Source organism: Plecotus auritus (assembly GCF_963455305.1).
Source record: "Plecotus auritus genome assembly, chromosome: 8".
Classification (NCBI taxonomy): Eukaryota; Metazoa; Chordata; class Mammalia; order Chiroptera; family Vespertilionidae; genus Plecotus; species Plecotus auritus.
In genome coordinates, this window is record NC_137782.1 from 23,501,288 (window position 1) to 23,515,469 (window position 14,182).

General features: G+C 44.6%; 1 protein-coding gene across 2 annotated transcripts in view; it reads right to left on the reverse strand.

Moving 5' to 3' along the window:
- Positions 1-14,182, reverse strand: part of CHD6 (chromodomain helicase DNA binding protein 6) — a 176,886-nt gene that overhangs the window by 42,678 nt on the left and 120,026 nt on the right. For both annotated transcript variants that reach the window (XM_080686871.1, XM_080686872.1), the window contains exons 22-27: positions 13,341-13,540; positions 12,476-12,635; positions 6,601-6,690; positions 4,365-4,468; positions 1,763-1,892; positions 49-109 (exon numbers count right to left, since the gene is read on the reverse strand). In XM_080686871.1, coding sequence (XP_080542997.1) covers positions 49-109; positions 1,763-1,892; positions 4,365-4,468; positions 6,601-6,690; positions 12,476-12,635; positions 13,341-13,540 — 745 coding nt within the window. The remainder of the gene's footprint in view (positions 1-48; positions 110-1,762; positions 1,893-4,364; positions 4,469-6,600; positions 6,691-12,475; positions 12,636-13,340; positions 13,541-14,182) is intronic.

Sequence of the window (14,182 nt, forward strand, 5' to 3'; positions counted from 1 at the left end):
TTCATGTGGCAAATCATGGGGATTACCAATATAGCACATATGACTCACCATTTGTTTCTGGAGGCCATCTAGTTTGTCTTCAGTGTTGTCATCTTTATCCGTGTTGCTTCTAAATAAAAGTAAAAAAAAAAAGGCATCATATACTACCTAAGAGCTATTTGGCAACCAGCATCCTTATAAGAAAGCCTCCTAAATCACAGAGCAAAGGGAGTATTAGTAGATCACTTTCACCACAGGCCTCAAAATCTGGGTCTTTCCAATGTTGTAACTTCTATGGGCAAGGCCACCTGTCAGACTGAGACTCTAGCATGTACTAAGTCAAGTAAGAGGCCAGCTGTTCAACAATGATTCTATCACAACCCACCCAGGGTTTTCTGGATCTGTGGCTTTGATAAAAGAAGACTTTAGAGCCCAAAGGCTGTGCAAACAGAGCCAGTCCTGACGTGCCAACCCCTATATCACAACAGGATGATCTTCGCACAGAATCACTCTCTTGGCAGCAGTCACTGCTTCGAAAGGAAGCTCTGCCGAAACTTCCAAGAAAGGACATTTTGCCCCCTGTACCACCAATCACTTGCCTCTAGGTTAGCTGCCTAATGTCTTCTCTCTTGTGAGCTTAACTACTGCTGGTGTCTATCTGTTTTTCATCATTCCTTTTAAAACTGCCTTTGAAGTATTCCTGTCTCAAATATTCTTATCTTTGCTGCTCAGAGCCTAGAGGCAGGAGAACCTCCTACCTTCACTGCTTAATCACAGAAAGAACAGCCAGCCCATAAGAAAATGAACCTCATGCCACATTCAGGTACCTCACTTACTCAGGCAATGTTTTCCCAGACCCAGTCAATCTAATGGCCACACTGGCCACCTTGTTAACATCTCTCTGCCTGCATCTACTTTCTGCTAGAGGAAACACCTGTGGGTAGAGAATGTTATGGTAGCTAAAGTGTTTATCAGGGGTTAAGAACAGATGGAAAATGCATTTCACTCTTTTCTCTGCCATAGCAGATAGTGAAGGGCTCCACGCAGAGCCACGCCCTCTTGTCCAGGCTTGGCCACAGCCCTAGGCAATGAAAAGCACTATCTGCCACTTTGGGGGAGGAGATCAGGTCAAAAGCTCACCAAACACAAAGTAAGACATATATGTTATGTTTTTTTAAATGTATATACATGTATTTTGGAGAACCAGTTTTTGGTTATTTAGCTTTTCTATAAATTTACACATTTGAGGTTATGCCAACAGTAAATAAAATCCAGCCAAGAGGATACCTCCATACTTTTTTTGCATACCCAGGGATAAGGCTTATATACCATGGCTGTCAAGCCGTGTGGCTCCTAAATCCACCTTAGTCACATACCATGCAATCCTTAAATAATGCTGGAATTTCACCTGAGGAATGCCGAGGGCAGGAAGCCTGTACTTGTTGTGCCTCTTCTTAGCTTTCTGCCAGGTAGGAGAGGTCTGAATTCTTCCTCAAGAATCCTCTGACCAGGTAAGAGATAAGGATGGTGAGCAGCTTAGGGAGCCCATGTAGGACAGGAACCAGTACTTGGTTCAAAGTGCTTAGAAGTCAAAGAAAAGGCCTGAGGTGTAAGAGGATGGAACCAAAGCAGCCATTCTGGAAGGCCGCTCCAACATGGCAAGGCTAAGGAAGATGCCACACTGCGAGGAGGAGACTGAGTGTGCTTGACATATGTGGAAGGGGTCATAGATTCATGGCATGACACGTTAGTTACGGCACAGTTGGCCTATGCAGCTTCTCACCTTTCAGGAATGTCTGAGGTCCCATCCGTAACACCCTGTTCTGCAGACAGGGACTTCTCATCTGGCATCCCAACTTTCTCCAGGAAGCAAAGTGCAGGGTCTGCTCGCATGGCATTGTACCGCTCGTACCCTGATCAGGAGTAATGAGAAACATCAGAAGTCATGTCAGAACTCACACAATCTGCCCTGGGCCCTAGATGGTCATTTTGTTTCCCTTATTAAGTAAAAACAAAACACAAATACTTATTGAAGATTAACTGGATCCTGTAAGATTTCCCATCTGGGAAGATCCTTGAGCTAAAGTAGACACCTCTGAGTAGTGCTAGGCCAAAAACGAAAGCTTAGTGACTTTGCAGGTTTTTGTTTTGTTTTGGTTGTTAGTATTTGCCTGGAATATCTTATTTCACCTCTTAGATGTCAATCTCATTCTATCTTCCATCTGATCTTATCTCACTTCCAGCACTGCTTCCCTGGGCCAGTCAGAGAGCCATTTCTTGCCCTCCTTTCCCGGAGGGGCTTGCTTCCTGTTTCAGTGTGGGTATTAAACCGCCTGGTCTGCTATCATATCAGCTCCTGAGCTTGCAGCTCTGGCTGTAATGTGTAGGGATCTGGAGTGACCTCTTCATTTGGGGCTTTCCTTCATTTCTTTCAGGTTCAGCTATAATTCACCTCAGCATTCGCATGTCTGTGGTGAGTGTGTTGGGTGGGGGGAGGGAGAGAAAGCATGTGCATCTGTCTGCCACACTGCTGGGGCTGCAGGTGTGTCCTCCTGACAGCACATTGGCTCCATCAGGGAGTTGGCAATGTGCTCCACAGCCATTACTGAGATGAGACACGGTCAATGGACGCTCCTGCACACACCATGCTCACATGCTCTGGAATGTGGTTGCCTGCAGCAGCCGGTCTACTTTTGGATTCTTTCCAAAATTAGATTAAACCAAGTTTCAGTTACACTGTGGCCCTTTGTGCTTAACAGGGAGGTCACATGCTTCTCCTTCTTTCTTCAGAGCTGAGTTCCAGCCCTGTTCTGTCCAAAAGAGGAGCCACACGTGGCTATTTTAATTACAATGATAAAAAATAAAAAATACAGTGCTCAGTTGTATTACTCACATTTCCAGTGCCCAACAGCCATATGTGGCTCCTCCATAGCTGACTTCCAGTGCAGAAAAGGCATTTCCATAATAACAGGGAGCCCTGTGGCAGCACTGTTCCAACCTAACCCAGTGGTTTGACAAAGAGCTCTCAGCAGCACTGGACCTCCTAAAGCCTGCTCTGATAACACCAGAATCCAAGTTTTGAGGGAATTCCTCATTAAAATATGTACAGTTATCCCTCAGCATCCAGGGAGGATTGGTTCCAGGATGCCCCTGAGGATAGCAAAATCCACAGATGCTTAAGTCCCTTACATAAAATGGCATTTTATTTGCATAAAACCTGTATTTGCATAGAGGCTACAGCAGGGTATCCCTACACAGTAATTCAGTCACATGGATTCAGTGTAGTGTTTGGCATATGGCAAATTCAAAGTTTTGCTTTTTGGAACTTTCTGGGACTATTTTTAGGAAATATTTCTGATCTGAATTTGTTTGAACGGGTGAACTCGAAACCCACAGATATGGAGGAAATGCAACTGGTTATAGCTTGTAAGTGTTGAAGAATCCTACTCATAGGGCATGTGTTAGAAAGTTTACTTTCCAAAGGCAGAGTAATAAGCAACAGTGAATAACGTCAAGCATCTATTATGTACCAAGCACTGTTTTAGGCAGTCTACCTATAATGTCCTAGTTAATCTTCAAACAACCCTCCACGTTAGTTGTTTTGATGGCATTCCCCTTGTAGATAAGGAATTAGATCGTAGATGTTTATGAAATGCCCAAGATCAGACATTTAGTAAGTGGCAGAGCTGACAGCAAAAGCTAGGTGTACCGAACTCTTCCCACTTTAAACCCTGCTCTCCAGTTTAAAATTTTAGTTAATTCACCTGGCAGGGAAGAGGTGTATCAGGCACATTAGTGACTGTCACCTGGCACCTTCATCATTCATTTTAACTGTTGGCTGAAAGCAAGGGCAGGTGCTTAGAACAGTGTCAGAATTGAAAAAGGGGGCACTTATTTCAGTTTTCAAAGCTACTCAAAGGCTTCTCAATATCCTTTGCTCTCTTGCTTAACACATTAAAAAAAAAAGATGACCATGCCATCTTCTATTCTCAAATTTTTATACCCAGTATGGCAAACTAGAAATGTGTAGGATATCTGGAATGACATTAGAATTCTATATAGATATGAAATGCTAAAACCTTAACGTTTTCCCCACCTACCACGTGTCAGACACTAGGCCAAATATTGGGACAATAGGAGTAAATGAGTATGAGGCAGTCCCAGCCCAAGCATATAGACAGGCTAGGTGAGGGAGATACAAGGTCTTCATGGCCAAGTCACTCTCTTGAAGTTCCTCACTGATCCTAACATTCACTGTAATTTCGTGACTCCACATTCCTCTGGTTGAAATTCTGAGAGGGCAGAGGTAAGGCTCTACTTTCTAAGACAGTCGTGCAATAGGAATGGGGCGTTTTCAGGAAAGGGGGGAACACTGAAATACACACCATGTTTGAATACGCCAATCAGAAGGGACTTGTCGGCCTCAGCATCCCACCAGTCCACTGGAATCTCAACGTAGTCGATGTCGGGCAGAGGCACTTCCAGCTCCCTGTGGAAGGAAGGGCATAGACTCAGAGTTCCTTAAACAGACAGAAAACAACATCAGAGCTACTGGTGGAACCCTGGTATTAAGCCACATGCCTAGTTGCAGGCTTAGACACTAAGTAACAGGATGCAGGAATTGTGGGCCAAGGTTCCTTACAGGGCTTTCCCAGTGAGCTATCGCTGCATGTGTACTTGACTCTCAGGCTCCACCCTAGACTGACTGGCATACCTTGTAGAGAACTCCTTGTCAGTCGGTCTGGAGTGGGGCCTTAGGATCTACATGCACGAGATAGTTCTGATGTGCACCTTCAGTTGAGAACCACAACAAAATCCATCTATCTACCATTCACTGAAGGTAGAACACCTCTCAAATGGTTGAATTTATACATGATCAAATGCTAAGAAGATGAGTGTCCAAACCATGGAGAGATCTCAAGCTCAATTTGAGAACAAGATGATGGGCTTTGGAACATGCAGGAATATGAAGAGAGCCCTTCAGAGGACATGGGCCACAATAGATGGCAGTGGTCTGCTAATGCTCTATAGGGTCAAAAATGACCACAAATTGCACTGCTCCTGGCCAAAGTAATAACAATGACTTGTCTAGAGAGTAGACATGAGGGGATTAGCAGGCCTGTACCATCAGCCCCTCTCTGAGTTTCTGTCCACATTCTGAGAGCTCACATGGATGCTCAGCTCACTGTCTTCATTTGTCCTGCCCTGGGAGAGAACTTCTACCTGTATGGCTCTTCTCCCACCTCTCAGCTCCTGGATGGTTCCTCTGCTGCATTTAAAGTTTCTTATTCCATCAGGCTCATTTTACTGTGACACAGGGCTGAGGCCCTTGACAGGCCCAACTCCCCTGTGAAGATGGTGGACCCAGCCCCACCTTTCCAGGCAGCTCCCCTTATCTGGCTCCCCTGCAGGGCCCATTGCTCTGCCTGTGTGGTGCCATGTGCTGAACAACTTTTCTGGGATGAACTGTTATGTATTTCTTATGGCAACTTCTCTACAATAAGACATTAAACCTGAATGGGACGAGGGATAGCCAGGATTGAGGAAAGCAGAGAGGAGGAAAAAACATGGTGAATGGACTGGCACTCTCCACGTCTACCTAGCTTTCATCTATCTACATGTCTACGAAAGCAATGATGGGGATGAGGAAGTTCAGATAGATTAGCTGTGGCAGGTAACACCTAATACCAATAATTAGTAATTCTGCTGCATCTATATGACTCATAAATTGAACCTTTTTACCAAACACTCAACTTTCCTATTCCTCCTAAAAATGACTACAGTAACTACAGAAAGCCTATCAAGTAACCATAGTCACTGTGATGATTGCTGTGGATTGCAAATTGCCCGTGAACAGAGCTGTCAATGTCCTTCATCCTTCTCTTTCGTCAGTGCTGCTATGATTACTAAACATTAGAATTGCCCAATGGAAAAGAAGAAAAAGAAGAAACCATGGCCCCAGGTCATCTCAAGGCAAAGTTCAAATACCAACACTTCTGATGACTTCTGGAAATGACGGGCATAGCACAGGGCTGGCGCTAACTGCACGTGTGGGGCAAGGGAAGGGGGCTGCCTGGTGATCCCACCTACAACCTGTGACCATCTGACAGCTTCAAGTGGGATTTGGGAGCTGACAGCCTTATTCCCCCATATCTCGGGAGATTCCCACAGAATTCTACAGCTTTAGAAACACTACTTCACAAAATCAAGGTGCAAGAAATCAAACAGGTCAGAGGTGACAGGATTAGCAAATAAAGGAGAAGCACTCAAAGGCCAAGAATGGGATTCTGAGTAAAACTTGTGGTGTATGCACATCAGATCAAACATATGAAAGTAATTAACACTCATTCTACAATGATTAAGGAAGAGAAATGACTGTTCTGAAAGAGATTTTACAACACTGTAAAAAAGAGAAAAAAAACTAACTTACTAGTAAAACCTCACTGAAAGCTGTGTTTCTAAGAAAGTGTTTTCTCCTTGCACTGTCCTTACTCCACCTACCTGCTCTCCCATCTAAGTAACTGATGGGTCAGATGGGAACATGGACACATTGGCCCATTTCCAGGAACAGGCATTTATGGCAACTCTCTACCTCAGAGAGGTAGGGTTGACTCATTTTACCTGGCGGGAGTTCCTTCAAATGCTTTATCAGCTGCTTCTCCCAGTATTTCTGCTTTTAGGTAGTAGAGCATCCGAACTCGCAAAAGTACCCTATGAAAGGTGAACACATTAATGCAAACACATTAGAACCCAGGAGGTGCCTATGAACTGCCACCCCCAGTTGACAGAGAAATTCTGGGCATTCCCATGTCATTACATTAGTGATATGAAGTAACATATGAGAAACCACTAGAAAAACAAACCACTAGGCACCAATGGCAGACATTATTGTGATCATCTCATTTTACACAAGAAAATGCATTTCATCAGTCATCTGTTAAGTCACCCTGTAAGCCATGTGGGGCGGGGGAATAGCAGAAACAGTTCCTCCTGGTCCCTAAAAGAGTTCTCACTCCTTTCTATGGCCTCAATCATTTCTTTGGCAGAACTGCTTTTCAAGAGACTGGTTACCAGTTTATTGAAAAGTGAGTCATGGTGAATGGCACTGCTTTTAAACAGTTCCACTTGTACATCATTAAATGAGCCTTTTAAAGTCCCTTTCGTGGCAATACTATCAGAGAGTAGTCTTTCACTGGGATTCTGCAAGGACCACACTTCAGCCCCATGGGGAACACACCAAACATGTTTGAGACAAGGCAATCAAGGAAGTATCTGCTAGGCAACACTGTGTACCATGCACCATGCTGGGTACTGTGAGGTACATAACGGAAGTAAACAATTTCACCCTGTTCTGGAGGAGCCCATAGCAGTCTAACTGTGAAATGACACCAACCAAGAAAGAATCAGAGCACAGAGGGTGACAGTGGGGTCAAGGGAGGGAAAGGCTCACTGATGCAAAAATGGTGAAAGTAAGGGTAGGCACAGAGAAGCCAACCACATGCCAGAAAATGCTTCATATTCATGGCTAAGCTGCAAAGTGGTATAGAAGAGTACCCGTAACTTGCCAATACCAGCCAAGAGTAAAGGCTAGCTATCTATAATAATAAAAGTGTAATATGCTAATTAGACCAGACAGCCAAATGACTTCCTGATGAAGCCACGGTGACAGGGCCAAGGCAGAGGCAGTTAGGGGCAATCAGGCAGACAGGCAGGCAGGCAGGCAAGCAGTTAAGGGCAATCAGGCAGGCAGGCAGAGTGGTTAGGGGCAATAAGGCAGGCAGGCGAGTGGTTAGGGGTGATGAGGCAGGCAGGCGATGAGGCAGGCAGGCAGGCGAGTGGTTAGGAGCTAGCGCTCCTGGATTGTGAGAGGGTACAGGCTGGGCTAAGGGACACCCTCCAGTTCCCCATGCATAAATTTTGTGCATGGGGCCTCTAGTTAAAAATAAAAGCTCATTTATATATACTGATATAGGAACTGATCTCTACATAAGTTGTTAAAAAACAAAGAAAGACAGCATAAACAATATGTTAGATGTGTGCTATTTTAGGGAAGACAAAGGAGGCTGTACATTCACCTGTGCTAATTCATGTGCAGAGTATCTCTGTCTGGAAGAATTAGGTTAACAGTGGTTGCCTTTGGAGAGGGAAATAGGGGAACTGGAAGTTGGAGGAAAGCTTACTTTGGAAAAAAATTGTTTAACACATATATGTATTAACTATTCCAAAGATGTTAATAATGGGTTGAGGCCTCTAAGAAAGTGTAATTTCTTAGATGCAGGCAGAAAGTGCCACTGTAGCTCAAATTGTAGGTAGCAATATACAAAGTGAACTTTTAGATCAGAAAGAACCCTAACTTTTTTGGTATGCCATTCCTTACCTCGGCTGTCAATCAACTCAAATAATTTTGAGGGTTTTTTTGGTTTTGTTTTTAAAAAGTTCAGAGAATAAGTACTCTTAAGAATTTACAACCATCACTGATCCTTCCATCTTGCTGGCAGCAGCTGACAACCTCCTTAGTAAGAACCAGAAAAAGGGTGTCTGAGGTACAGAATTCCTGTCTGCTTAGATCTAGCTCAGTGAGAGCAAGGCTTTCCTGAAGATGCAGGACACAGAGAACTAGTCCTACTTCTCTAAAGAGAAGCCAAGGTGTTAATATGTGGCAGTACCTATCACATGAGAGAAAAGAATTTAAAGCCAACAGTGTTCACTTTGTCTCCATATAAGAAGCAAATCAATTCAGTGAACAGATGGACAACTGCTCTTAGAGAGCCACCTCCTCCCAGAGTGAGATGATAATCCCAGTTGATATCTGAACTCAAACAAAACCCATTAATATTTCAGTGGCAAGTATTGCTTTTCCTTTCAACTCTCTTCCTTTATTTTTAAAAATTTTTTACTTATTGATTTGAGAGAGAAATAAAGACACAGAGAGAAACATCAATTTGTTGTTCCACTTATTTATGCAATCATTGCTTGATTCTTATATGTGCCCTGACTGGAGATTGAACCCTAAACCTTGCCACATCAGGACGATGCCCTAACCCAGTAGTCGGCAAACTCATTAGTCAACAGAGCGGCAAACGGCAGCTCGCGAGCCACATGTGGCTCACGAGCCGCAGTTTGCCGACCACTGCTCTAACCAACAGAACTACCCGGCCAGGGCTGCATCTCTTTCTTAAAACAAACAAACCAAAACATTTTGCTGATATGAAATATACTTCCCAAAAGTGCCCTTTGCGTAAGCTTAAAGCTTGGTGGGATTTTGACAAAGTGATCATACATGTGCATGTAGTATCCAGATCAGGAAGCACAACATTTATTTCCCCAACAGGCATCCCGGTATCCCCTTCTAGTCACTACCCTCACCCCGAATAACTAACCATTGTCCTGACTTCTTACAGCTTAGATTTGAAGCAGCTGATTTTTAACTTTTCAAAGTTCTTTACATGACAATTTCATGTCCCTAAATACTATACCACTAATATCAAACAAAGCTTTGAGTACTCAGTACTTACTGTGTGCCAGCATGTATTAGCTCATTTAATCCTCATAACAATGCTAACAGGTAGGCACTACTGTTAATCTCATTTTCTAGGTGAAGAAAAGGCACACAGAGGTTAAAGAATTCACCTGCTGGTCAGCCGTGGGGCCAGAATTTAAATCCAGGCAGTCCTGACACCAGAGCTTGTCTTAACTCTTATCTGATATTGGGTGGCAGTAAATTTGCTAATTAAGAGAGCCCTCAATCTAGAGCTCATAGTCATTTATGCTGAAGAAATTCTGCCTGTTTTCCACTGCATCTGAAGATAGAATCAGGACTCAAGATCAAAGGGTGGAAGTTTCAAGGCAGCGGAGTTTAGATTTAATATACAGAAGGACAATTAATTAGAGTCATCTGGTAATTAAATGAGTCTTGCTGAGAAATGGCAAACTCCCATAAGTCCGAAGGCTCAGCAGAGGTTGGAAGATGCCCTGTCGGGATACTGCGATCATCTCTTCGGGTGTAGAGGGAAGTTCTGTGTCAACCTCTCCAGCACAGCCTGTTTTCAGTGCTCCAGACCCACATCTGTAGCTGTGGATGGAATAGCCAAATGTTGCTGCTCTAACTTAACAAGGCAAAACTTGAGCCCTTCGTTTTGCTCTTCATCTCTTAGTGAATATAATGATTCTCATTCCATCATTGCTCATTCCATCAAGGTTTATTGTCATGGAGTTATCTGCTTTTTATTCTCCTCATCACACACTATGGACTCTTCTTTAGTCATGTGTCTCCTATTTAATTTTTCTTCCCAATTCTAGTTAGCATCCTAATCTAAGTTCTTATGATCAATACTTAAACTATGACAGAACCCTTCCAGTTGGCCAGTCAGTTCTAGCTTTAACTTCTCTCTTGCAAATTATTGCCAGATTAATTTTTCTCACCAAACACCTTATTTTGATTATGTCTAACTTGTTCAAGAAGCAATGGTTGCTTAATATCTACACTAATAAAAGAGAAACATGCAAATTGACCATCACTTCGCAACACCCACCAGCCAATCAGGACTGAGTATGCAAATTAACCTGACAAAGATGGAAGCGGCCCCAGCCCCCCAGCTGCTCCGGGCCTCTGGGCAGCACACATGCAGGCGCAGAGCGGCTGGGCGGGGTGCAACGCCTGCTATGAGGGAGAGGGCGGAGGGCGGAGGGTGGAGGGAGCTACAGGAGTGGTGCTCCAGCTGGAGCAAAGACTGAAGGTGGCGGCCAGAGTGAAGGCCTGGGTCCCAGGTGCCAGAGGAAAACCGGTGCCAGCAGCCAGGGGAAGGAAGGCCTATTGCATGAATCTTTGTGCAACAGGCCTCTAGTTTATTTATAATATACTCCTTAGTTAGCCTGCTGCATAAGCGCTGCCATCAACAGGTCCTCTTGCTTAGCCAGCCTCCTCTATCTGTGTCCCACATGGTGACTCTCATTCAGTCACAGCAACCACGATAGTGGGTCCTGCACCAATCAGGCTCCATTATCCACAGCATGTGACCTTTAAGTGTGAGACTGAGATCTACTGTCCCTAAAGAACTTGTACTTTTGTGTACAGTAGTTTTTGTTACAGTATTGGACATGAGACCTATCTTCAAATATTTGGAAGAATGAAGGGAAAGGACTAGACTTTATCTGTTAAAGAAAAAACAAAACAAAAAACAACCAACCCCCAAACAACCATAAAACCATTAGGTTGAGGTCGGACCTGCATTGCCACCATGTGCCCACCATCCAGGTATCATTGCTGACATGTACACTTAAGGAACTGTTTGATATTGAAATGGGGACTCAGAACTGTTGGACATTGAAATTGGGACTCAAACATTTTTTGTTATTATATGTTTATCTCTAGTCTGCAGAGGCAAGATTTTTTAAAGGAAAGAAAAGGGGAAAAAAATAGATACAAAGGCAAAGAAGCATTGAACAGACTGTCAAACTACAGCGGGAAGGCAGGGGAGGTTGTGGTGGCGGGGGGGGCGGTGGCTGTAAGAGATCAACCGAAGGACTTGTACACATGCATATAAGCATAACCAATGGATAAAAGACACTGGGGGGGGGGGGGCAGGTAAAGGCATGTACTGGGGGGAAGGGGAGGCCGGGGGGAGGTCAATGGGGAAAAAAAAAAGGAGACATATGTACTACTATTTGTAATACTTCAAACACTTAAATTAATTAATTAATTTAAAAAAACCCCATTAGGTTGATGTTATAGGGAAAACCTAGCAAAACCTCTTAATTCATAAGGTACTAAATTCTTTATAATCAGAGATGTGTAAGCAGAGGCCCTCTCACTGCCTACCAGGAATGCCAGGGATAGCTGGATTAGATGGGTTCCAAGGGTCCTTTTAATTCTAATAGATACGCTATATAGTGATGCAATTTCCATGTGCAAGCATATCAATGTTTCAGTGGCTGAGTGCTTTAACTCTTCAAAACTAAACTTCATACAAACAGAGTTTCATTATCTATCATTTTTTCCTCTGTCTCTCCCTACCCCATCCAGCTGTCAGCCCAGGGATATAAGAATACTATCTCGGATGCATGTCTATCAAATACCTGGAGGCCACGAATGGCAACAGCGACTGAGAAGAGGAAGCAAGTTGGCATGAGGGACTGAGAGTGATGGCTACTAGGTTGGTCTTCTGCTCAAGTTAACGTGACTGCCATGCAGAGGGAGGCAAATAAAAAGACAGTGAAATCACCAGGGTCTTAATTGGATTTTGAGTCAGGCCAAAAAAACCCTCTGGGGTAAAAACTGCACTCGCAGAGAGGTTAGGTTTTGTGGGAAAGAGATACTGGTAAAGGGATCAGAGAGGCTTTAAAGCTAGTGAATCATGACCCAGCTTAGACCCCATATCTTGCTTTTCCAAACCTTGCATGGCAGTACAGGAACATCACATGCTCCTGCAGGGGTCTAAAGAACCTGGACAGTGAGTAGAGCTACTAGTAGGGGAGGGGAAGGAGGAGGCACACCCACTTGTTGCAGTGTTGTTTGAGATGTTTCTTGTAGCCATCATCATGCAAGACCACCTCGGGGTTGCAGGTGGCCAGCCAGTCTGCATTCTTTAACTCTGGGAGCAGAAGCTGGTTCTTCGTCTTCTTCCCCTTCCTCCCTCTGGGGACTGGAGCAGACAACCCTGAAACAGAAAGGCTGGTTGATGAGACAAGGCAGCATAAACATGGGCATGAGAACAGAACTGGGCTGGGATTGCAAAAAGGCAGCCAGGCTGTGTGTGGTGGCTCTGGACAACAGACCCTACTCCTCCATCTACCAAATAGTGATTGATGGTAGTGAAGAGATGTGCCTGGTCCCAAACGTAGTAAACCTCAGGACTGTTCAGTCAGGAAGTAAGAATTTACCAAGTATCCCAAGAGGATCAAGAAAGGTGTACCATAAGCTGTGCACTCTGGGAACTTACAACACAGTCAGGGAAAAGGAAGTTGATCTGAAACCTGAAGGTGAACTATGGCCAAGCACAGGAAGGAGACGCACAGCACAAGGAAAGGCACAAACAGAGGTGGAGGAGCGGAGACAGCACTGTGAAACGCAAAGACAAACCATGGAGCACATGGTGTGAGTCTCATTGGAAGAGGCACCCCTGTGATGCTCAAGTAAATGGGCAGGACTGGCACCTGGCAAACTTTGGAGGGCCCAATAGTACTTAAACATCACAGTAGCTCGGGGTAATGCTGAGGGGGAACTGAAAGAATCATCATCCTTTCCCACAGATAATATTCTGAAACAGACCTGAGAAAGAGAAGTCCCCAAAGCACAGCAACATGGACCAACATGGGAAGAGGGCTGGAAGTGTAGGAGAGTTGTGCTTCTCAGGCCACCTCACCTGAGTGGTTCTGGAGGGTCTGGGCCTGCCCATCTTTGGTAGGTGTGATAAGCTCCCAAATGAAGCTCTTGATCTTCTCGTCCCCCTTGTAATGCTTGACACAGTACACCAGCAGGGCACGGCAAATCATCTCCATGTCCTTTTCGTTCAGATGCCACTTGAATCGCCCATGAGTCAGGATGTCCTTCCACCGGCCCCAGCTGAGTGGAAATATAGAAGGCTGTTGGGGGGAGCGAGGGCCATGCATGCCCTCAACACTGCAGGACAAAGAGGGACCAAGAGAGCTTCTCATCCTCTGTTGGGTCTATTAACTGGTCCAAGGACCTTGTCCTGCAAGGCCTTGGAGGCCTGTATGTTGTAGCATACCAAATGACACTAAGGTGACCTGGACACTGGACACTGAGCACTTTATATGGTCACTAGATTAAGAAGAGAGGGACAAAAATATTTGGATCGCAAAATAAAAATTTGGAATTAAAGGAGTCCAGCTTTAGTATTCAAAAGCAATGGTGAGCTCCCAGAAGGTAAACCTTCTATTTTGATCAAAGCCAGAGCCCTGCACGAATCATGCCTTAATGAGAACATCTGCTTCACTGACTCTTTATATATCCTTGGTGGGGGGAAAGGCAGGAAATCAGTACCAGGCAGCAAATTAGTAGCAAAGATTCGCTATGACAAGCATATAGGAAATCATGGCACATCTACAATAGGGCAGCAGAGTGTACAGTGACTGGGGTGGTGGTAATGGTGGTGGTGGTGGTGGGGGGGGTGGTCATGGGCAGAAAGCACAGTTCTCTCTTGCTCTAACCGAGCCTGCATCAGCCCATAACTCCAGAGGTGAC